At 35.0% G+C, this 25,311-nt stretch overlaps 1 protein-coding gene across 7 annotated transcripts in view; it reads left to right on the top strand.

Moving 5' to 3' along the window:
• The window catches only part of LOC132430955 (platelet glycoprotein 4), an 83,137-nt gene extending 59,165 nt beyond the window's left edge, over positions 1-23,972 (top strand). For all 7 annotated transcript variants that reach the window (XM_060020329.1, XM_060020328.1, XM_060020330.1 and 4 more), the window contains exons 4-15: positions 3,481-3,641; positions 7,748-7,895; positions 8,661-8,840; positions 10,280-10,371; positions 12,462-12,508; positions 15,644-15,713; positions 16,587-16,774; positions 17,797-17,915; positions 18,876-18,949; positions 19,518-19,572; positions 20,389-20,553; positions 23,046-23,972. In XM_060020329.1, coding sequence (XP_059876312.1) covers positions 3,481-3,641; positions 7,748-7,895; positions 8,661-8,840; positions 10,280-10,371; positions 12,462-12,508; positions 15,644-15,713; positions 16,587-16,774; positions 17,797-17,915; positions 18,876-18,949; positions 19,518-19,572; positions 20,389-20,553 — 1,299 coding nt within the window. In that variant the 3' untranslated portion in view covers positions 23,046-23,972. The remainder of the gene's footprint in view (positions 1-3,480; positions 3,642-7,747; positions 7,896-8,660; positions 8,841-10,279; positions 10,372-12,461; positions 12,509-15,643; positions 15,714-16,586; positions 16,775-17,796; positions 17,916-18,875; positions 18,950-19,517; positions 19,573-20,388; positions 20,554-23,045) is intronic.
• Positions 23,973-25,311: the final 1,339 nt, after the last annotated feature.

The following is a 25,311-nucleotide window of genomic DNA, read 5'->3' on the forward strand; positions in this document are numbered from 1 at the left end:
ATAATAATAATAGTCAATGTTTACTGAATGTGCTAACACTGTTCTGAGTGCTCACATTTATTCATTCTTACAATAACCTATGAGGATAAATATTTAATTAACCTATGAGGATAAATAATTAATTAAATATTAAATATTTAATATTCCACTTATTTTGACTTTAAAAAATACTAATTTCATATAGTTCAATCTAATGTTATTATTAGTATCCCTATTTTACAGATAAGGAAACTGAGGTACAAAGAAATTAAATAACCTGCCCAGGTTTAACTGGTTAGCATGTGACCAAACTGGGAATCAAACTCATAGCATCTATTTCATTGTTAACCACTTCACTCTAGGCTTTGAGTGAAGAAGCCAATATACTTGGTCAGGCTGGGAGTAGGCTAAGGAAATCTACTCATAGATTAAAATCTCTTGGACTTCCCCAGTGGTCCAGTGGTTAGGACTCTGCGCGCTTCCACTGCAGGGGGCGCAGGTTTGATTCCTGGTCAGGGAACTGGGATCTGCGTGCCACGTGACGTGGCCAAAAAAAAAAAAAAGATCTGCTATATACGATTCCGTCTCTTGGTACTCTGTAAGAGCCCTGAGAAATGGGACAATATGCTTTCTACATATGTATTCTATATACTTCAGGCATAGGAAGATATCAAGGACATTTTAATAGTTACACTAAAGTTGATGAGTACTATTTTCCCGTAACAGCAATAATCAAGTGACCAGGTGACTACATAGAGGGCATTACAGTCCCATATATCTACCTTTAAATTAATGTAGCAAAATAGAAGTTTCAAGGTAAGTGGCTTTAAACCCAGCTGGAGACCCTGTCATGTGGCAGTCATCAGGCTGGTATCCACTCATTACTAGGACTGGATAGTCTGAACACTTAAAGTCAGGGACAGATACTGATGTACATATTAGCCAAGTGAGAGGATGTTAAATTATATTACTTTTTCTGTACACATAATTATCACCTTTGTACTTCAAATTTAGTAAAAGATCTGCAAAATGGGGTAGAGAGTCCAAAGTCAACTTAAAATCAAGGCCTCCTAAATTCACAAAGAACATAAAAACTTTTGCTCCTTTTACAGGAACTTATGATATATTTAGCCTTGGTAGTCAAAGAGGCCTCTACAATTTTTTAGTACATTTGATAATGTTAGGATCAGAAGAAATTCGTTCCTATTGTGACTGCTTCAATATTTTTCTCTGTGTCTCTGAACAAACCATGGTGTTACGGAAACCACACAAGACTGGAGTGAAACGCCAGATTCTCCATTATCTATTACTAAATTGTCTTACAACATGAATCAGACATCTGCTTCTCTAGGACCCACTTCTATTTCTAAAAACTGGATGGGTTTAGATGACCCTAATTCTAAAGCTAGTAATTCAATGCATTCATTTCAACTCTTTGTGTTTCAATTTCCCCATTAAAAAAAATCTCTAGGTCAACAAATAAGACAAAGTAATTCATGGCGTTAGAAGAAAGGCACGATACAGTTACAATGTCTTTTGATATGAAATGTACAAGCATCAGAGTTAGGGAGTTTTCTGTCCTGCCAAGTACATTATTGAGTTCCTTTCATTAAGAACTGAAATAAAGTATGTGCCTTGAGAGGTACATGATAAACAATTGATACTATATATATTAGTCCTTAACATTCTATAGGGTGAGAGTAATTATGTGTATGTGTGTATGTTCGTGTGTGTTTTCCCCTCCTAAAGTCTCTTGAAATGGGTAAATTAACATAGCTTTCAGCTTCCATATAGATTTCAGCTTCAAAAGCCCCATCATTTACGGTAAACACCTTAACATTTAAAAGAATAGCATTAATACTTTATCTGTACACAATTTTGTCTTAATTTTGAGCTTGCTATGGAAATAGACTTTTTAGGAGCAAATAAAAAGATTTTCAAGGATAATTGCTTGTAAAAAGTAAGAAGATCTAACATCGCTTTAGCAGCTCCAATTGCATTGCAACAGCAATGATTGCAACAGCACAGGGTTTTGTAAAGGCATTTTAGCTGATGTCCTGTTCTTCTCTAAGGAATTCCCTTATTCTCTCCACTAAGTAATAAGTAAAGTTTCCTGAAGATATGAAACTTAACTTGACTTCTACCAACTAAGTGCAGAGGTGACAGGAACAAAAAATAGTAAAAACACGGTGTAAAAGAGGACCAGCCTAAGGGTCAGAGACTAGGATCCTCGTCATGATTCTACTTCTAGGTATTTGCCTCAGTTACCCTTGAGCCAGACACCTGGTTTCTCAGAGTCTCAGCACGCTCTCCTAGAAAATGTGCTAATGTCCAGTGTCCTTTCCTGATCCATCATTCTATGAATTGATGCTTCCAGGTGACAGAAACAAAGAAGTCAGATTGTCCCTGTATTCCTAGGTCTTATTAGGCTCATTTTGTGTGAAATACTTTCCTTCCTCTTCCTCTGGCAGCAAGGTAAGTTGGAACTTGACACCTGGGCATTCCTCCCAAGGTGCTTACTTGGAAACACTGCCCGCTACAAAGTCACCTTTGTCTGCGTTAGCTACTAGAGCTCCAGAGGCTTCCTGCCCAGAGAGTGAAAGCCTTGGAAGGAATCCAGGAGAGCATCTATGATAATTCCCTCGTTTTACAGATACTGAAATTGACCCAAGGGGTTTGGTGACTTTCTACTCAGTCCCAACTCCTGAAGCACAAGAGAGATTTCTAATGTAGGGTTTTCTGATTCTGTCATTGGTATTTTTCCTATCTGTCCATCTTTATTACAAGGATCATCAAAGATTTTTAATGGATTTCACAAAAGGATAACATGAAAACTTCCTTATTTCATCCTTTTATTAAAAAAAGTATTAACCTAATAATAATGAATTAAACTTGTAATTTTTGGAAACATGTACTAGCAGGTTTCTGCAAATGTACTGAGAGTTGGGAAAGCCTCATTTAGCAGGGTTTTGAAGGGGAGAAGTCAAATTTGTGTTTTTCTTAATTTAAAAGATATTAAGTGATGTTCCCCTGAAGTATCCAACTTTTGAAGAAAGTGAAAAAGCTTCCAATACCACTAGAATTTTCTCTCAGTTTTTCTGTTTTGCCTCTTCAATCCATCTCACTGAGGGCAGAAGAGAAGTTAATATTTGACCTGATAATAAATTTTTGGAAAGCTTTTAATTAGCTTAATAAATTGTGTTATAAACTGTTGCATGTTGCCATAAGGTCACTCTAAAGCTTGCTACTGGTTGGCCTTACAATCGACAGACATGGTCTGCAATATTAGACACTGATTCTCTTTGTAAAGGGTTGACGAAAAGAGATTGCTATCAAATGTGTTGAAAACATTTCTGCCGCAACCTGTGGCAGGTTGCAGAGGTTCTCACAAACAAGATACTTGAGCTTGGTTCTTTCACTAACTCATTAATGGTTTTAAACTCCCACAAGTGCCCGTATTTACTACAAAGAAATAACCCAAACTTGTTTTCTTTTTCATAGGAAACTGTCCTTGAGGAAGGTACAATTGCTTTTAAAAATTGGGTTAAAACAGGCACCACAGTTTACAGACAGTTTTGGATCTTTGATGTGCAGAATCCAGAGGAGGTGGCAGTGAACAGCAGCAAAATTAAAGTTAAGCAAAGAGGTCCTTACACGTACAGGTGAGCGAGTCCCCATAAAAAGTGGCACTCTTTCCTTGACCATATGTGTTTCTGAAAAAGCTTCCACTTGACAACTCCCATCGTATTGAAATGTACTTATTATTTTCTTGCCATTAACATACATTGAAATATTCTGTTTCTGCCTATACAAAACCCTAATCTAAGGATTTAATGATGATAAGAAATATATATTTTATTATGAATTTACCAGCACCAATTAACTGCCCTACATTTAGGAAGTTACAGGAGTTTTACACTTGTGGCATATATTTTCAACAAGTCTAAAATATGCATGCTAAATAAAAAACCATCTATCACAATTTTAAAACCAGAGCACTTTGAAATCCTAAAATTGAAAGTGTAGGTTATATGAGTGGTTCTCCAAGGGTGGCTCCTGAACCAGCCACATCAGCATCTCCTGGGAACTAAGTAGAAATGTGAATTCTCAGGCCCCACCTTAGACCAAATGAATCAGAGACACTTGGTTTAGACCCCAGTAATGAGTTTTACAAGTACTCTGGGGGACTGCAATACACACTCAATTCTGAGAACCGCAGCATTAAACTGTTTCTACCTAACTACAATACCTGCTAAGGACTTCTATTCAAACTAATTTCCAGGTCATGTGGGTGTTTGTATTTATTCAGTAGTTTCATTCTTATGTTTTCTTCAGTACTGAGACTGAATAAGCTATACCTTTATCTACATGCCTTAACATACTTTGGAATAGAATCATAGCCTATTGGAAGTAGGGGGAAATAATTAGCCAGAACTTTTCATTTTGTAAATTTAAAAACAAACTGATACCAGGGTAAGTGAAATGATTTGTCCCTGTTCACACAAACCTACGAACAGGTAACTCTTAGATATTTGTGTACATTTTCTCCTATGTAAATTATAGACTATGTGTATTTTCTAACTATCAAAGTAGGAAAAGGGGAGATTGAGGTGCTAAAAACACTAACCTTATCCAGGTATCAGGAATATATTTATGGTGCCCATATGTGAAGAGAGCTAATCCTGCTGTATCATTTGTTATACACATGAGTGGTTTTTCCTCAAGAATAATACAACTACTCATATGCCATGATCAAGTATTATTACAAAATTTCATATTTGTAATGATTTCTTCTAATTCATAGTTTTACTTTCTTTTCTGTTTCAGGTAGTCTATGATTATATAATTTCTTTCCTTTCCGTGCATTAATATATTTCTAGATTGACAGCTCACACGCAAATATAATGAAATAACAGTAGTTGGGAGGGTGACGCCTGCTGCCGCAGCACATGATACGTAAGCTGCAGAGCACCTTGGTGCCTATTCTGTCCTAATAATTATCCCCACGTCTCCTGTCTCCCGGCACAGGTCTGTGACTATTCACAGCTCTGTCAAAGAAGACATGGTTTTCATTGTTACAAAAAAAAAAACACCCAGAAAACAAAACAAAACAAAACAACACCTCACCTTGGAAAATATTTTTATTTTTTCATGGTCTTATAGTTCTTATGTTGTTATGAAAAGCTGTATGAATACCTTCGCCCAAAAACTGTTGTTAGCTGTGATGTGTACCTATGAAAATGTAGAATTCACATATGACCTAGTAAGAATCTATGCATAACTGATTAAAAATCATACCCTGAGAGAACCGAATACATGTGATAAAAGAGAATACTTAGAATTTGGGAACTCATCACAGTTTTTAATTTTTTGTTTGTTTGGAGGGGTTTTTACTTTTAAAGATATTAATTGGGGTGTGGAAAACATAAACATAATATTGAATCCTGCCCTAGTCCTGCTCTGATAGTTGATAGTTAATACATATTTTATTCTTAGAGGCTTAAACCTTGCTCTTGAAGGGATGAAAGGGGGTGGGTTAGATATAATTGATTTACCTGGAGAAGAGAAGTTGGATTTGCAGCTAAAGTACATAAACAATAAACTCCTATTTATATAACAATGTTAAACGAATTTGTGATTAACTACAAGTCATCTTGTCTCATGATGTCAACAAAACGGTCCTTAGTGTCTGCTTGGATGCCTTAAATGATGGGAAAATGACATTTACCTTTCCGAAAAAGTTAATAGTTTGAGAGTCTTCCACGTGTTGAGGTGATCCTGCCTCCCCATCAATTACACCCTGAACTCAGTTGAAATTCTAAGTGGAGGAGGATGTCTCTCCTCAAACCACAGGCTTATTTGGCTTTCGGCTGCTAAAGTGAGCTTGATGAAACTTTGACAAGATGTGACATGGGTCAAAGCATGAAATTGCCTGGATAGAGATCTGAATGATATATGTTCCAACCTACACCATCTCTATGAAGACCTGGTAACTCCTTCAGAATATTCTCAGATCCAATCTTTTTTTTTTTTTAATTACTTTGTTTTGGCAGGAGTACATAGCAAAATCGGAGGCAAATTCCTCCCTTTGGCCTTATTAACCAACACTTTCTGAAACCTGTATACATTCTAATTTTTAAACAAAAACTTTAGTGATTCATGTTCTCTTTTTAAAAGTACGTTCTAAACACAGGCCTCAGTTGAAAGGATTTTTCTGTTAGTCAGTGCCATCTACTGGTACAATGTAAGTACAACTAAGTAAACTAGAATTTGGGTCACAATTATTTTTCTATTTCAATTATTTTATATATATATATATACATATATATATATAATCCTGAAAATTAAAGTATTTTCATTTTAAAAGTTAATATGTAATCTAATTTTAATATACAGTTATCTAATAGAAAAGAGTAATTGACTAGTAATAGACTCTCCAGGGAGATGTTCCAGATTTTTATATTCTTTGCATGTCTACAGTACTCCAAGAAGAATAAATAATAAAGCTTGATGAAATTACATTAGAAATAAAATCTATTTCAATTTTTTGTGAATTCTCTTTTTAAAGAATGTGAACAATAAATTTATTCATTCAAAAATATTTACGAAGAACTTACCATGTACCAGACACTGCTTGGGGATACAAAACACACATACTACCTATGTTATAGCAATTTACATTTTTATTATACCTGATTGAAATCAGGTCAGGTGTTTTTGGTTTATTTTATTTTTTCCATTTCAGTCCCATGCTTTTTCAGTCTTTACCTTAGTTAGATAACAACAGATAACTATTAGAACCTCACATAATAGACATTCAGATATATGATAGAGCAATGAATAATGTCTACCTTATTGCATCTCAGTAAATATCTTATACTTGCAAAAGATTTTTTTCCATATATAACCCTTCACCACATTCCTAAAAAGTAGTTGGTACTTTGCCTAGAGATTTTAGAGCCAGGAGCTTAGAACTCGTAAGTATACAATACATGAGGCAGAGATGGAGGGGAATGGTCTCTAAAGTGGAAATTATATTCCATTAGTTATTTTAATTCTGATTAAAATACCAGAGATTATGAAAAAGCCAGTACTGGAAAGGCTGTGTACTTTGAACATTCTTTCTAATGTACGGAAACGTGCTTTTACTGTTCCTTTCCTTCAGCCTCTCTGCTGTCTCCTCCCGACCCTCAGGATAAAAAGCTAAATATCTGAGTACAGGACACAACCCTTTTATGTTTGAGATCTTGTTTATTTTAGTGGCTTTATTTCCACCACTCTCCTTACTCTAACTCTGTAAACCAACCATAGTGAAAAGTTTGCGTATCTAAAATTACACCATGTTCTTACTCCTTAACCTTCTACATGTTATTTTCTACCCTATTTTACCTAACTAAATTTCTCCTTGTCATTCAGACCACTTGTGTGGAATTGTATCTTGTCCATTATCCCCCCATAACCATCCCAAGCCTGGGTTTGTACCTGTTCTGTGTTTTCCCACAGACACTGTGTAAACTCCTATAATAACGCGTACTCCTTCTCCCCTGCTCTGCACCTCTAAGACACCTCCCCACCCACCCCTCCCCACCTTCTCTGATTTGCTAGAAACTCAGCATTTGCTTATATATCATTTTAACCCACCTGTTTAGCCTAATTTCTGACATAGTCTGTGCACTCAAAAATTATTTGTTGCATGAATGAACGGCACTTGAGACTTAATGTTCACTTGCAACAATTATTTTGAATTTTATTTACTTTTTTTTTCCAGAGTTCGTTATCTAGCCAAGGAAAATATAACCCATGACTCTGAGACCCACACGGTCTCTTTCCTACAGCCCAACGGTGCCATCTTTGAACCCTCACTATCAGTTGGAACCGAGAATGACACTTTCACTGTTCTCAATCTGGCTGTAGCAGTGAGTAGACAAACAGCGAAATTACTGGTTTTGAAATACTCTAGAATCCTCTGTAATTAATCTCATGATTAGAACTACTATTAGATATCATTTATTTTGTTATGTTTATGAAAATGTGTTCTTACGGCATTATTTTGAATTACACTCATTTGGAAAGATAACAAGATTATAGAATAATCAACTGAATTAGAAAACTATTTAAAGTGTATTATTTAGGACTTCCCTGGTGGCGCAGTAGTTAATAATCCACCTGCTAATGCAGGGGACACGGGTTCGAGTCCTGGTCAGAGAAGATCCCACATGCTACGGAGCAACTAAGCCTGTATGCCACAACTACTGAGCCTGTGAGCCACAACTACTGAAGCCCATGCGCCTAGAGCCCATACTCCACAACAAGAGAAGCCACCACAATGAGAAGCCCACACACAGCAAAGAAGACTAGCCCCCGCTCTCTGTAACTAGAGAAAGCCCACGTGCGGCAAAAAAGACCCAACACAGCCAAAAATAAATAAATAAATAAAATTTTATTTCTTAAAAAGTAGGATTTAACTTTGACAGTCTTCTTCCTGTGGCTCACACTGAGGCAGAGAAATGTAATCATTCAGAGATGAAGAAAAAATACACTTTTAGTCTTGGCAAGATTTGGCAGTCATTTTAAAGATACAGTTGAAAACTTTTATCAAGCTTAATTCTAGTATTTTCCATTTATTTGTTTAAAATCTGATACTACAATTGGTGTCTTAAACGGTGATTTTTTTTTTGCAGGCTGCACCCCACCTCTACCCAAACGTATTTATTCAAGGAGTACTCAATTCACTTATCAAAAAGTCAAAATCTTCTATGTTTCAAAAGAGAACTTTGAAAGAACTATTGTGGGGCTATAAGGATCCATTCTTGAGTTTGGTTCCATACCCTATTCCCACTACAGTTGGTGTGTTTTATCCTGTGAGTACGAAGTATGAATGTTGATACTGTTAGACTTTAATTGGATAAATATACTGGCACTGACGATTCATAATTTTATCATTTAGTGTGTTAACCCTATTTCTGATATGGGAATAAATGTTCTAAGTTTTTAAAAAGTACCTACATGGATTTAGTTTTCCTAGTTGGGAGAATTTACTTATCTGAATTTAGCACACTTAATCAAGTTTCCACTCTTAGATAAATATACAATTGTCAAAAATAAGGTTATAAGCTGGTAAGACTTTGAGCATTGTTTTTGGTTTTGATTTCCTGTCTGATAAATCAAGTTTAGGGGCTTCCCTGGTGGCGCAGTAGGTTGAGAGTCCGCCTGCTGATGCAGGGGACACAGGTTCATGCCCCGGTCTGGGAAGATCCCACATGCCTCAGAGCGGCTAGGCCTGTGAGCCATGGCCACTGAGCCTGCGTGTCCGGAGCCTGTGCTCTGCAATGGGAGAGGCCACAACAGTGAGGCCCGCGTACCGAAAAAAAAAAAAATCAAGTTTAATACCATATTTTTATTTTTGTTAATTGTATTCATCATATCATTCTTCCTTTTCTAGACCTGTTACAAATTTATTTCAATGTAAATTTAAAAGTCACCAGAAATTGCACAGCAGATTGATAAGTCAGCAATGTCATATTTTCACAGAATTAGTTGATAAGAACTTCTAGGAATCTACAAATGTCATGAAATGGCAGTTTGGAGATAAAGAAAAATGTGAACTTGGTTATGTACTTAGTTATAGCATAATGTTTTGAATTATAAATAGGACAAGGTGACTATTGCATTGAAAATATGACGGTGATTTCATTTGGCACTATATGACGTATTAGTTATATTCTCCAGTTCGTGGTTGTTATTTTACTTTAGATGGTTTTTAGGATTGCAAGTTCATAGATCAATCAAATATGAATATAGAAAGCCTTAAGGGATAATAAATTCAGTTACTATTATTTAACACAAATATTCTTAATTCTTTCCTTGGCTAATTCTGCTTTAAATTTTGTAAGCACTTATTTTCTTATTAAAGATCATAACATGGAGAATACTTCTAGAAATCTGTCACAGTTCTCATAGGTTTTGTTCATTATCCCCTCACCTCAATAAAATAGGAGTAGTGATTAAGATGGCCTTTCTGGCTTAATTATGAAAAGTGTGCTAGAGTGGGATGTCAGCTTTGCTATTTGTTTCCTTCTGTCTGAGGATCTAGCGCTTACTTCTAGGCACCTTTTATATTATATCTTTTTAAAATGTTAAAGACCAAAAATTTAAAAACTTTATTGCATATATATATTTCAAATCATATTAAAAAATTATGAACAACCACTGAGAAATGTGTAAGTTAATTACATATTTTATAACTTAGAAAATGTGGCTTGTTGTAGAAGTAATTTTTTCTTTGTACGCATCTTTTCAGTACAACAATACTGCAGATGGAGTTTATAAAGTTTTCAGCGGAAAGGACGACATAAGCAAAGTTGCCATAATCGACACATATAAAGGCAAAAAGTAAGTATTCACACAAAGTGTGTGTGTGTGTGTCACTAAGGTACTCTAAGGCAGGCAAGAAACTTATTTAACAACTGGTAATGCATAGACACCAACCTGTGGAACAGACCTGCCTGTATCTCAGCCCTAGAAACTCCTGTTCTGCCAGGCGTTAACCCTTTAGTTGTGACGACTGGTCACACTAGTGCATAGGTGCTGAGTGTCAGACCCACTGAGGGCTGACCTTTATACATAGGTTCTCTTACATAAAGAAATCTAAAGAAACTACTTCCATCTCTGCTGCATAACCAGCGTTATCGTGCACTCATACAATTACATAACCACAAATGAAAAGGAAGAAAATCAATACATTAACTCATCTAGTAAGTAGGAAAATACATCTTTCTGCTTTTTTTATTTTAACCGAGCATGTCAAATAAAAATTGTTCATTCCAAGGACATGACTAAATGTGCCTATAAAGGTGGAAGCTTAATGAATCCATGCCAACACTTTCATGACTTTCCCCTTCAAAATTTTCTTGAAATATTTTCTATATTGGTAACTTAGCTTTTAAAAACTTTATCAATGCAATAAGGGAAGTAGTATTTCAAGTGCTAAAACTGACATATTAAACTTGAAAATAAGGAGCATGCCTCCTGGGAAGCAGTAGTAGAATGAGATATGTTCATATAGCCATGATTTCCTACTTTCCCCTAGCTTGTGCCTGTTTATCTGGAGTACACCTGATTTATTCATCATATGTCTAAAATAGGACGAACCCCAATAAATATCAAGGGAAAAGCCTTTTCTCCTCAAAGTTAAAATGACTTTTAAGTCAGTGATTTTCTGACAAAGAATAGTCAAAATCAAAAGAGGTGAAATATTTTTATTAAGTAAGCATTACCTCACACTGCATTCCTATCTAAAAGTTGCTTAAAACAGTTAAACACTCGTGTAGTCCTTTTTCTTCTACAGAGTTCATAGTCACGTATTTTTGTTGAAAATTCTAATGGAGGAAAATGAACACATCTAAATGCTCATTTTAGGGGAAATCACTATATATTGAGGCAAGTGAGCATTTCCTCTATTTCAATATTACAGAGAGTTTTTGAGGAGTGTTACTAAATGCTCCAAATTGGAGTAAGAATTTCCCATGAGTTTAAGATTATGACAAGGTTAATTTAACTGACCATGGCAAGACTGAGCATGATTAAGTTTACTCTGTTTAAAAAAGCAGGAGCAGTGGAGGTGATGGTGGTTGGATGAATTGGGAGATTGGGATTGACATATATACACTAATATGTATAAAACAGATAACTAATAAGAACCTGCTGTATAAAAATAAATTAATTAAATTAAAAACAACAACGACAACAAAGAATCAACAGCTTGCCTTGACATCTTATTGGATGGTATGTTGGGAGTGTGAAAAACCCACTTTCCATCACCAAAAAGTGGCTGAGTGTGCAGAGAAACTATCACTACTGTTGTTTTTATTGTTTCCAGATATATATGTTGATACATATATCTTATGTAGATACCAGAGTACAAATTAATAAACTCCATCCTACTTTAATGCCCACTCACGTAAGAGGTAAAAGAGAGGAAAAGTTTAAATTGATTATCTACATGTTTCTAATCTCTACTGATCAAACATCTGCTTCTTTCTGTCCTCCTCCACACTTCCCTCTTCCCTCATACTGAGTTTATACCAGTTATCTGGTTAATATTTTCCTCCTATTCAGCTGAACACACAAAACAAAAAAAACTTTCCCCTAAGTAGACAGCTAAATTTCTGATAAGTGCTTCTCAATTTCCTTTTTGCAGAACTCTGTTCCAAGTTGTTTCTAACTACCAACTTCTGGCAGCTTTTATTGTATAATCTGGCCACTTAATGGCATCAGGCGCTTCACTTATCTCAACAAGATGCAAACTTCAAACAAAACATAGACCAAATGACTTAGAACATTTCTTAAACCTAGCATTTGATACATCTAGTCTAATCAATATTATTTTTGCAGGAGTACTGACTCATAATAGACAATGTAATGTGAAAACGTGCTCTTGAAATGAGACTGATCATTTTCTTTTTTTTTTTTTTATTCCTAAGGAATCTCTCCTATTGGCCAAGTTATTGTGACATGATTAATGGTACAGGTAAGGGCATTTGTTTTGTGGTAATAATCACAGTGAAACCAACTCCTTTCTCCCACAAATCCACCAGGGTACCTACAGTGTTCTGGAGTTTGAGGGTATGCGTTTACCTATCTTTGTATCCCTGCAACATAATTCAGAGTCTCTGTTCTTACGTAGGCTTAGTAAATGTCTGTCTAATGTGATGGGATTTCTGAAGATCAACCATTGAAGATGAGCCTTTACTGCATTCCTGGGGAAATGTTTGCTTCATAAAAGCTTTACTTAATTGAACTCCCTCCCTGGCCACAGAAGTCAGGGGTTAGAAAGTTTTAGCGTAGTCGTCACTGTCTGCACCTTTTGTAAGTACTGTGTACATAATGGTTTAAAACTGAAAGAATTAAAAAATCAAGATAAGTACAAAAGTAAAACATGCATCCAAATTGAGGTTTCAATATGAGGTAGAATCAGTGAAGCTGTTAAGACAGAGCCACGGATTTTTGAATGAGGTGATCAGAAATGAGAGAGAAAACAGCAACAAAACAAGGTTATACGTGTACTAACCATGAAAAATGTATGCAGAAATGCACATTCTGAATTAGAGTTGTGAAGAAAGAAGGTACTATGAATTTAGATTTAGTGTGTGGTAGATCCAGCTTATTATTCTCCTTAAAAAAAGGCAAAGTACACATATGCCTATTATTTTAAGAATTAAGATTGTAGGGCTTCCCTGGTGGCGCAGTGGTTGGGAATCCGCCTGCCAATGCAGGGGACGCAGGTTCGTGCCCTGGTGGGGGAAGATCCCACATGCCATGGAGCGGCAGGGCCCATGAGCCATGGCCGCTGAGCCTGCGCGTCCGGAGCCTGTGCTCCACAACGGGAGAGGCCACAACAGTGAGAGGCCCGCGTACCGCAAAAAAAATAAATAAAAAATAATAAAAAAATAAAAATAGCATAAAAAAAGAATTGATTGTAAAAAGCAATGGGAATCGAATCCCATGAGGTAATTAAAATCAGAGGTGAACTTTCAGCTGCTAAGAAGCAGAAGCAGAGTATAATGTTTACAAAGCCAGTGAGACAGTGCTTTATAGGACGGTAATATAATGAAGATGAAAAATGTTAAATACAAAGTTATGTAAAAGGCAGGGAATAAAAAGGAAACAGAATATTCATTTTCACAAACGTATTGCTGAGTTTTCCATGTTTATTTAATTTTGTTAACACTCTTCTAGAAGAAAAGAGCAAAACCAAACGTTGAGTTTGCTTTGTAGTGCTTTGAGTCATGGGGATCGGTAAGGAGGTCCTTTCTCAGCAGTTCATTTCTGCAAATAGTCAAGTGTCCCAATACCACTAACTCTAGTAATTTCGTAAGCATAAACTTCAGTCCTTAGACACAGAGAAAAATATACTGTGCTTCTTCTAGTAAACTACTGTTTATGGGCTTAAAAATATATTTTAAAATTTTTTCCAAAACAGAGAAGCAGAGAAGTTTTAAAAGAGGAATTAGAGGGCTTCCCTGGTGGCGCAGTGGTTGAGAGTCCTCCTGCCAAGGCAGGGGACACGGGTTCGTGCCCCGGTCCTGGAAGATCCCACACACCGCAGAGCGGCTGGGCCCGTGAGCCATGGCTGCTGAGCCTGTGCGTCCGGAGCTTGTGCTCCGCAACGGGAGAGGCCACAAGAGTGAGAGGCCTGCGTACCTCAAAAAAAAAAAAAGGAATTAGAGGGTTCGTTAATGACTATAATATAAATACATGTGTATCGGGCATGAAGCTAAAAGTATCATCTAAGAATGAAAAAGCAGTGAAACAAACTAGGAGCAAAGGTAGACTGAACAGGCCAGAGGACTCTGATGGAATCCCTGTGAGAGAGATTCTTAGTTATGGCACTAGGGAAAAGAGACTAATGAAATGGAAAGTGTTCCAAGGTGTTTTTTTATCGTGATTTAGATGTACCTCTTCTACCTTCTTCAGTAAGTTTAAAGAGACAGAAAATGAAAATATTGATTTACAGTTGAATGTATTACAAAAAAGAGCCCTGCTAATATCAGCTATCTTATGGTCATGGCCCATGGTAATTGCTGGTGTCATTATGACACAATTTTCGATGATATTTCAGATCATTTTTAAAGCTTTGCAAGGTATTCTTTTCCTTTTATGGCTACGATGTTGGGACAGCAGTTGTCCCAACATTCTCTCAATGGCAGTATCAAGTTCATTGAGATCTTCTGTTACATTTCACTTATCACAAAAATATAAATGAAATGTAATAAGATCACAAGGTTAGTGCAGTTACCAGAAGAAGAGCGTGGTATTCATAGTTGAAGGATAGGTCTTACTGTTTTGAACAGACACATTCAGTGGTGGCTCATTTTGGTGATATTCATTTGTGGAGCAAATGGAGGAATAATCTCATTTTTCCTGCTTATATCCAGTGTGTGCCATGGGTCATAACCATAGGAGAGATTCAATAAACTCAACAAATGCCCTTTTTATTTTGATGTGTACATTTTCCAACCATTTGCATGAAATTCTGTTTAGTGAGAGAACTTCAATAAGTGACTTAAAAAATATTAATCAGACGTTAGGGTAGGTGAATGAATCGTTACTAAAAGTAAGAACAACATTTACCAAAATGAGTTCTAAAGGAACCTCAAGGTAAGAAAAGTGCTACTCTACTGATAGGTGGAGGATTTCAAAACACACAATCACAGTTTTAACAACGTGCGATTTTGCCATTGTTTTTTAACTTTCATTAATTTTTAAGGAGTGGGAAAATTTAGTATGAAATTGAATACCAGTGATTGTGTACGGTGTACAGACTGGTTCAATGTGGTAGCTGCTAGCACATGCCACAATTCGGCACTTGAAATGCAGCTAGTACGAACTGAAATGTGCTGTAAGTATACAGTACACACTGGATTTTGAGATTTTTGTTAATTTTTATATTGATTGTATTTAAAATGGTATTTTGGATATATTGGGTTAAATAAAATATACCAGATACTTTTTTCATTTTTAAAATGTGGCTACCGGAGAATTTTAATATTATATATACAGTTTGCATTTTATTTCTCTTAACCCTGCTGGAATCGAGATTTCTAGATTTGTCTAGGACACACATTACACCTAATCCCTTGCCACTGGCTTGGTTTTTAAACAGACGCAGCATCATTTCCACCTTTCATTGAGAAGACCCAGGTATTGCAGTTCTTCTCCTCTGACATTTGCAGGTAAGACAAAGACATTGATGTATTTCTCGAAGTCACAGTTCTTTACCTAAGAGATAAAACACAGACCAAGAAGCTCATACTTAATAATCATGTTATTTGAGAAAAATAAAGTACATTTAGGGAAGTCTTTTCTTGATGTATTAAGAAGAAATACAATATGGAATTCATAATGTGTTCATAAGTCTTTAAAAAATTGAAAGATGTAGGAGGATATTTTGCATAATGCAAATCATTTTCTTCTTTGTTATTTCTAAGCGAGAACTATATTTTCATTCTTTTACTAAACTAGTAGTATGTGTAGTAACAGTCAACTCTAGAAAGGCATGTTCAGTCTTTGTAAAGATGTCCAAAGAGGATGATACCACAGTCACAGGGCTATGTTAATGTGCTCTACAGACAGTATAGCATCTTTTCAAATTGATGGGGCCTAGCAGCTATTACAAAAGCATTGGCACACACACACGGATATCCTTGAATCCTAGCCCTGTTTCTAAACGCTTGTGGTGTGGGTAAGCATTTAATATCTCTGAATTTTTCCTTATCTGTAAAACTGAAAAGAGCAGCATTTCTTCAACTAGAATTAACAGGGGATTAGAAAACATGTATTGAGTCCCGGTATGTTGCCGGGGTTATGGTGGACACTTGGTAAATGCAGGAGTGTAGGAGACATATATCAAAACCCATAGGCACACACCCCAGCATGTGAGCAGCCTTTCTCTCCAGGATTAAGTTGTAGAAGATTGAAATGTTATTTTTCTTTAATTTAAATTGGGCACAAATAGAGGACTTGAGGGAGTCATATAAATATTTAATCTATAAAGGAAACTCTGAGAAATGTCCTCAGTATAAATGAAGATCTTTATCTGTGTTTAGGTCAATCTATGCTGTGTTTGGAGCCGAAATTAATCTGAAAGGAATACCTGTGTATAGATTTAGTCTTCCATCCTTGGCTTTCGCATCTCCAGTTCTAAATCCAGACAATCACTGTTTCTGCACAGAAAAAATTATCTCCAAAAATTGTACTTCATATGGTGTGCTAGATATTGGCAAATGCAAAGACGGTGAGTAAAAGTTCTCAACGGCACAATCCATGCCATAATCTGTAGTTTTCTTTAAACTTCACCCAGGAATCCTTTCCAGCAAAAATTTAAAGTGTGAAAGCAATGAGGGCAGAAAGTAAAGGTGGTGGTAGGATATTTTTGTTTTGATTTTTGTACCGCTGTCAAGGTCCCAGTCGTTTCAGTGTTGCAAAACTTAGTTATTATTAGATAAAGCCCTACTGATATTTCCGAGTGCTACTTTGGAAAATGTCTCTTCAGGCCCTTTGCTCATTTTTTAATTGGGTTATTTATTTTTTTGAGTGGTGTGAATTTTTTATATATTTTGGATGTTAATCACTTACGGGATATGCATTTTTCAAATATTTTTTTCCCATCCCATAGATACCCTTTTCATTTTTTGATGGTTTTCTTTGCTGTGCAGAATCCCTGTTGCTCCTTATAGATTTAGGGTAAAATGAAAATAGTTCCCAGAATATTCTGAGCATCGTAACTTACCCATCTGACGTTTTTCTAACCTTTTCTACCCTAGAAAATGGTAAATTAAAATAAGTATATTTCAGGGTGTCTGAGACAAGAATTGATTCAAACATGAAATTTGGAGTCTATCTTATTTTGCTCACCTTCTTCATATTGGAATGGGTGAGAATAAAGAAACAAAAGCCTCTTAAATAAATTCTCAGTCCATAGACATACTACTGCCTGAAACATGAAGGTATATGGTTGTAACTTTGCGTTCAGCAGCTAAGCATTACATATTGAAAATAAACACCTAAGGGATAAACGACAGACATCAACTGAATGGTTAGTAGGATGATGCAGAAATTTATATTTTATTTTTGATCAAAAAGCAATGAGATATAATAATTTTCCCTCACCCTCATCCCCCAGTTAGTATTCAAAGCCAACTTTATGCATTTCTCTTTCTAACTTAAAAAGCTTTATTTTCAAGGAAGTCTTTCCTAAGTGGTATATGAAATGAGGAAAACAATTTATCCCAATTGTCTCTTAAACCTTGTTTTCAGGAAAACCTGTGTATATTTCACTTCCTCATTTTCTATATGCAAGTCCTGATATTTCACAACCTATTGAAGGCTTAAGTCCAAATGAAGAAGAACACAGCACGTACTTAGATGTTGAACCTGTAAGCAAATACATTATTTATCTCATTTGTTTTTTTAAAATGAAGGAAAAATTAAATTCTCTCCTTTTGTCAGTCACATTTATTGATATTTATTGTATCACAATCTTGATAAATTACTTTTATTTCAATGAAAATTATGTTGATTTCTTCCTATTGTTGCTTATGAAATGTCAAGGTAATTCAATTTTAGTTTTTCAGCAAAGGTCAGGAATAGCAATGATGGAAATGATTCTAATCAGTTTAAAACAATTTGGTATAAGGTACTCTCTTAGGCTTCTTTCATACTTATCTGCAAGTATTGCTTACATGAAGGGACACTAGACTATGAGGGATTTAAAAAGTTTTATGGGTATATGTGCATTTGAGGCAAGATCTATGATATACTTAGTGTAAAAAAAATCTACTAAATTTCCTATAGTGTAACAGTTTTAACTTTTATTTTAATATTCCCTTGTCAACAGTTAAATGAAATGCCAGGATTTTAGTAGTCATGTTTCAGTTTAAATAATGACAGAAGTAGCATTATAATTATACGGATGATACATGGATTCTGACTGAATATATATTTGACAATATATAGTTCAGGATTTAAACTGACTACATGAGTTCTACGTTTCACTACTGTTGTTGTTGTTGATTCGCCAAAACCAGTTCAGATAAAAATCAAAAATCTAACTAAAACCTTGACAGTAGTTTGGGCAAAAAATTGTGTGCGCGTGCACATATATATGCATGTGTGTATACATCTGTATACATACAGGCATATACACATAAAATGTAATTATGGACAGTTTTGTATGTAATATTTAATAAGTCCAATTAATTTTTTAATAAATTTCACAAGTTTTAAGTACAACAGTTTCACCTTAGGTTCTATATAACAGTAAAAATAAGTTTTGGATATTATAAAAGAATGTTTTTAAAATAAGTTGGTAATTTTTTAGTTTGTTCTCTTTTTAGATAACTGGATTTACCTTACGATTTGCAAAACGGCTGCAGATCAACATATTGGTCAAGCCAGCAAGAAAAATTGAGTGAGTCCCTTGGAAAAAGTTTCATTATGATTTTTACTACCTCCTTGTAAGAATGTGGGTATATCTATGACAGGAAGTGGAAATAATAAAACTTTCACCTTCTATTTGGCTTTACGTCATTAAATGATTACTAAATGCTTATAACTTTCATTTGTAATTTAGAATTATATCTAGTGTGTATTGTAATGGTATTTACACATATTTTGGAATATTTGTGGCACTGCTCATTTTGCTAGCTGTCCAAATATTTTCAAGAGAATAGTTTCTAGCATTCATATTTTAGTTTCCTGCATATAATTTTTTGAAAGGACAAAACATGTGCTTAGAAAAAGTCAGTCTAATTAGAAATGTGTATTAGATTTATAAGAGTGAAAGATGTCTGAGAAACAGCCATATTAAAATTTAAATGATTCACTACAGGGAACAAACATCAAGGTACTTATTAACCAAGTTTCAAGAGCAGCTAATTTCTGAAAATTTATTTTCACTAATAATTATTAACATTTCTGTCATATATGGGTAGTATATTATTATATATATTCATAATTATTTTCAATGTTTATTACAGAGCATTAAAGGGTCTGAAGCAGAACTATTTTGTGCCTATTCTTTGGCTTAATGAGGTTAGTATTTTTATTTCTTAGTCACTAAAAACAGTAAACTTCTTGGTAGATAGAAAAAGTTTTTGCTGTTTGAAAACTGAATACACATATATAGTATTTGAACTTGTGTTTCCATTGCATATATGGGAGATTTATATATTATTAATTATATAATAATTATTTTGAGAGTACCAAATCACACAGAAGTATCACGCTTATGTTAGATTTCAGTGTTATTTTCATAATGTTTATTAAACAGTTTTTCCTGTCATAATGCATATGTTAGGAAAGAGTCATGTAAACGTGTAACTCCAAATAACTCCATGTGAATGTTGTAGTGCCAATAAAAGCCAACCAAACTTACAAAAACCAGGTTAGAGTAGACGTAGGCAGTCTATCTAGTGCCTGACAAGATCTTTTAGTACAAATCAGGGAACTGATTAGCCACAGGATTAGGAAATGAACTGTATAAGCCTTTAGAGGAAGAAAACTGTTGACCCTTGGCATTTTCCTCTGCCACTAGGAAACAACCTTCAGAAAACTGGAGAACATTCCAGTAAAACCATTGTATTTATCAATGAAATCAGTATATTGAAGAATGCTAGCTGACATGTTTCAAGGGAGGAAGATTATATTTCTCTCTCTAAATATTCTACCTTGGCATTTATTGCCTTCTTTGACATGCATGCAAAGGGAATTCCATTGGCTTGTCTTACAGATAAAGATGACTAACATCTATGCGGTGTTTCAAAAAAAAAAGTGATACACTTAAGTGGAGAGTTGAGTATTTTGTTCCCAAATCTAACCAAATAACGTTATTTATTAACTTGATTACAGACTGGTACCATTGGTGATGAGAAGGCAGAAATGTTCAGAAATCAAGTGACTGGAAAAATAAACCTCCTTGGCCTGGTAGAAATTACCTTACTCAGTGTTGGTGTGGTGATGTTTATTTTTTTTATGATTTCATACTGTGCATGCAGATCAAAGAGAGTAAATTAAGTAAGTATATAACAAAAATTATATACGGCTTTAATAACATTAGTTTATATATTACTTGTTTTCATTTTATCAAAAAGAGGTTATAAACTAGGCTTCAAATATTTCTGGATATGTCTAGTCATCTAGCATTTTTAGCACATCCTTGAAGTTTTGAGATGCTTAATGTAAATTATAAACAAAGCCTGAATGAGTAATAAGGCCTATTAATATTAAGCAGATCACTACATTTCATCTTTATTCTGGGAGGACTGGGCTAAATTATGAAATTGTCACCTTTGAAAAGTTAGAATGTTGCACAAAAGCTATACATATACTAAATTTTATTTCTTGATTATTTCTAGCTAGTTATTTTAAAAAATCACAAATAATTAAATATCTCTCTGACTAGGAAAGGGTATGTGAAACTGAAAATGGTAGATATTAGGGGAGACTGAAATTTACAAAGGAAAAGAAAATAAAAGGGAAAATTTAGATTAGCTAAGCTAAAAATTAATGAGAATTAAAAACTCAATAAATGATATAGATAAGATAAAAATATGCTGTTTTAAAATGAAGATAGCATATTAAAACAGAGTTGCTGCGTATAGATATGCTGTCCAAAATCATGATGTGGAAGCCCTGATGAATGATTACAATTTGGGAGCTTACAATTCGGGAGCTAGAACTGAATACAACAGTACAAGAAAATAGAGACAAAAAATGTTCAACATAGTAAAACCAAATTACTCAGAGTTTACAGGAAAAATCAGGTAAATGTGGACAGATAGGAGTTTTAGCAAAACTGAAGAGACGGTTCAGGCCTCTGTGTTTTAGACATTAGTGCCTGTGCCCCCTTGTACATAGAGGAATGAATGTCTGACCCTATCTTTCCTAAATGGAAGCCTTTCTTTAATGATCATACGTGGCGTTGGTATGGCCTGAGCGGGGGGCGGGGGTGATTTTCCACTTACCCATAGCTTCCATCCACCCTTCCTTTCCGGGAACATCAAAAAAAAATGTGGAATCTAAATAAAAGCAATATACTTACTATGAAAAATTACAATTTCAAAACAAGTCTTCTTACTCTACTTTCAATCAGGTTGTTGACCGTAAGCTGTCTTATATAGAAATTCTGGAGCTGCCACTGATAATTATTGACCTTCTTAATGTGCCAAAATCATGCTAAATATTTTACATGAATATCACAACTAATCCCTAATAAAATTTTATGAGTTTCCAATCGCCATGGATCCATCATCATACTTCTGTCTTTTGGAGACGTTCCAGAAAATTGTAAATTTTAACTGCAAAATTATCCATTTTCAAAATGGGAATCAGTCAAATTGAACATTAAAAAAAATGAAGTGGCATTTTGGGACCAATATTTTTTGTGTGTGAGATTGAGAGCTTGGGCCTAGGAAGGCAACTCTATCTTTTGTTCTGATGTTTTCAGCCTATATTTATTCCCTGAAAAGAAGACTGAACAATTCTGCCTACAATCATTTTGGACAGAATGTATTCCAAATGCTGACTTAATACATTCACATTATAATAAATAAAGGAAATACGGTATCACCATTAAGACCTGTCATCAGTCCAGTAACAGATAGAAGAGATCATTCACTGAAAAGCCAATTTACAACAAAACCTTGTTGTAGTGGGAGAATATGCTTTTCAAAATGAAGTATACAGTAGTTGTAAAAATTTTCTGATACTATTCTCTATTATTAAAATTATATGATCTATTTCATCAGTGCTTAATGAGCCCTGAATGTCCAATATCTTGGGTCTCTATGTGGCTAAATTAAGGTGAAAGATTGAAAACTTTCTAGAGTGTCTTGATCAACAAGTATATTGACTTGGCTTAAACATTTGACTGTTACAAGGAAAAGTTACTGCTCTTTACACAATGATATGTCTGTTTTCTTTTCTATACAAATACAGAAGAACACTGTTCTCTGTAGATTACCTGATTTACTAGGTTTAGAAGAATCACAGATATAGATTTCCTTAAAGAAGCTTCAGTTTCGAATATTATAATAATTATGCCTCTGGGAAGATTTATAAACAATTGAAAAATAAGGAGATGGATGTACAAGAGGGAGTAAAGCAAAGATGGTGGAGCTAAGGTGTGATTTTGCTCGATGCATCACAAAGAGAGTAAGCCAATAGTCCTTTCGAAAGTAGCAGTATATACACCGCTAAATGGAGGATGGTCTGAAGGGACAGCAAAGAGTGGAAATGCTCATCCAGAGCAGATTTAACGAGCTACCCCTCCTTATCTGGCCACGCGCAGCTCTTGAGAGCTGGGAAGCAGCCTTCCTTGTATCCTGGAATGGGAAAATAACTGCCTTATCCATGAAGTTCATCAGAGAATTTTTCTCTGCAGCTTGAGAAATTGGGCTAATTACTAGAAAACATGACATCCTCAGTATTTAGAATTTGAATATTACCTGTTTTATTTTTCCACGACTTTCTGGTAAGTACTTACTTACCTTTCTTCTGCTTTCCAGGAAGCAAATGAGTCGACATTTATGCACCAGCTACATGAGGACCTTTCTTAATATCGACCTACAAAATGAGGATTTAATGTGCTTTATGTTTGCAAAACACACCTTATCTTACAGTTGAAGAACTGGCGGCACTTTTGTTCTCTGCACTGAGCAGAAGCACGTTTCTAAAGGATTAAGATGTCATTAAAATCCACACTTTGAACAAAAAGCAGTAACTTTTAAAATTCAACATGTTCACAATGGAATGGATTTCAGTTTCTACAGATGTGGCTTCAGCATGATCCAGTTATTTTTATTTGGTACTGATTCACTGATTGGTTCCCTTTTGCTAAATTCAGCAAAGGGGTGGATGTTCTAAACAAATCCTGGACCCTGAACTCTTGTCGTCCTCATCAAAGGGAAAAACATCACTACCCTCATCAGTGTCCCTGCAATACACAGACCCCAGAACTGCCAGGACATTGCATTTCATGAGCATGAGCCATTTTGAAAGACGTTTAAAAATGGAAACTAAATGACTGGCCTATGAACCATTTATTATACATTACTTAAGTTTCTTTCTCTATGGAATCCTTTGTACAGCATCAGTAGGCACTATAACCATGCTGTTTATAACAATATGGGCGTATATTTTTATCAATGATCATACAAATGGACATTTTTGGGACTGTCATTTTCCATGTTCTGCAGTTCTTTTGGAAATCTGAGTAGATTTTGATCTTTTCACTCAGTTGTATACAACTTATGCTTGGCAACTTCAGAATGCTGTGCTAGTATTAAGAGATGTAAATGATAATACAGAAATTATTGTGTGGGAGATTACAAAGAGTAGAATGTCCATTCATAGTTATTTGTTGTAGTATTTCTTGCTTTTATAGTCACCACAGAAAGACTGGTTTCAAACATTAAAAGATGTTCTTCCTTAAATTCCTGTGCTTTGCCTAGTTCCTGTTGTGTCACAAAATATTTACTCTAGTTTTCTGACTGATGCATTCTATCTGAATTTTTAATTCTTTATGCATCTACATTTCCTTCTGAAACATTTCTAAATTCAACCTTGACTATTTTTTCCTTAGGTAATTTTTTGAGCTAGTTGGGGGAAAAGGAAATAAAAAGATACTTGGTCATGCTTTAGAGTTGTAGTACTTAAAGTCTAGACTATGAAGGATCTTTCCTTTTTATTAGAAGATATATTGTTACGTAACCCCTTTCGTTAGCAGGGGTTCACTTATGGCAGAGAGCACTAGGCCCCCTAAAAAGGCTCCCCATAGAAAGGAAAGGTGGACCACATTCTGTTTGTGTTTTATACACAGAGGTTTCTAGGATAAATTATTAGTAATTCGTTTGTTGAGATACTAAAATCAAGAATAATTAATCTCCTCATGTTAGCTGCCAGGGTAAATACTGAAAACCCCAAACCAAGGATCTTTTGAAAATCTGAAGCTACTCAAAACATACTGATGTAATAATGTCCTCTCATTTATTGGCAACAGAAAAAAGTATCCCCCTAAGATATAGACAGATGAGATCCTAAACATCCTCTTCTGATACTTGAGACTACTCTTGCTGCATTAGGGTATTTGTGGACATGTTGATCAAGGAGGAATATAAAGGATACTTCTTTAAATCTTAAACTAAGTAGGGCTGAACGATGTAAAGTAGAAACTGTTCAAAAGAATTGGTTGAGAAATTACATATCCACCTCATGGTAGAATTGCATAACCAGTCAGTGACTCAGATTTTAACTCTTCATAAAGGAATGCACCTCCATAGTATTTGGGTATCAGTAAAAAAGTTTTGACTTATATGTCTTTAGTACCGTTCAACTAAATACATGTATATTCTAATCATTATCATTCCTCACCGTATTTTCCCTGAATTCTATAAATTATGCAGAGGAAAAATATCCATACACAGAGATAAGTGAAACACATTAAAACTGCCCAGTAGAAAGTATAATACTTGCTTTAAAAAAATGGGAGATAGATTTATTTATGTGAAAAATGGGTTTGGATATGTGTGTGTGTGCCCATGTGCACATGCTGAGGTGGGAGTGGAGCACTTTTTGGGAATGCATTAAACGTTGACCTGCTGATTGCCCCAGAGAAAGTGTAATTGTACACAAGGATGAATTTGTTTTGTAGAAAAACTACCCCATATTTTAGACAGGCATATATTCATTCAAAATTGTTTAATCACCACAAAACTATTGGTGTTCAAAACTTAAGTTTGAAAATGTATAGCATCTACAAACGGGTTAACATAA

The sequence above is a fragment of the Delphinus delphis genome, chromosome 9 (assembly GCF_949987515.2).
Source record: "Delphinus delphis chromosome 9, mDelDel1.2, whole genome shotgun sequence".
In the NCBI taxonomy this organism is placed as follows: domain Eukaryota; kingdom Metazoa; phylum Chordata; class Mammalia; order Artiodactyla; family Delphinidae; genus Delphinus; species Delphinus delphis.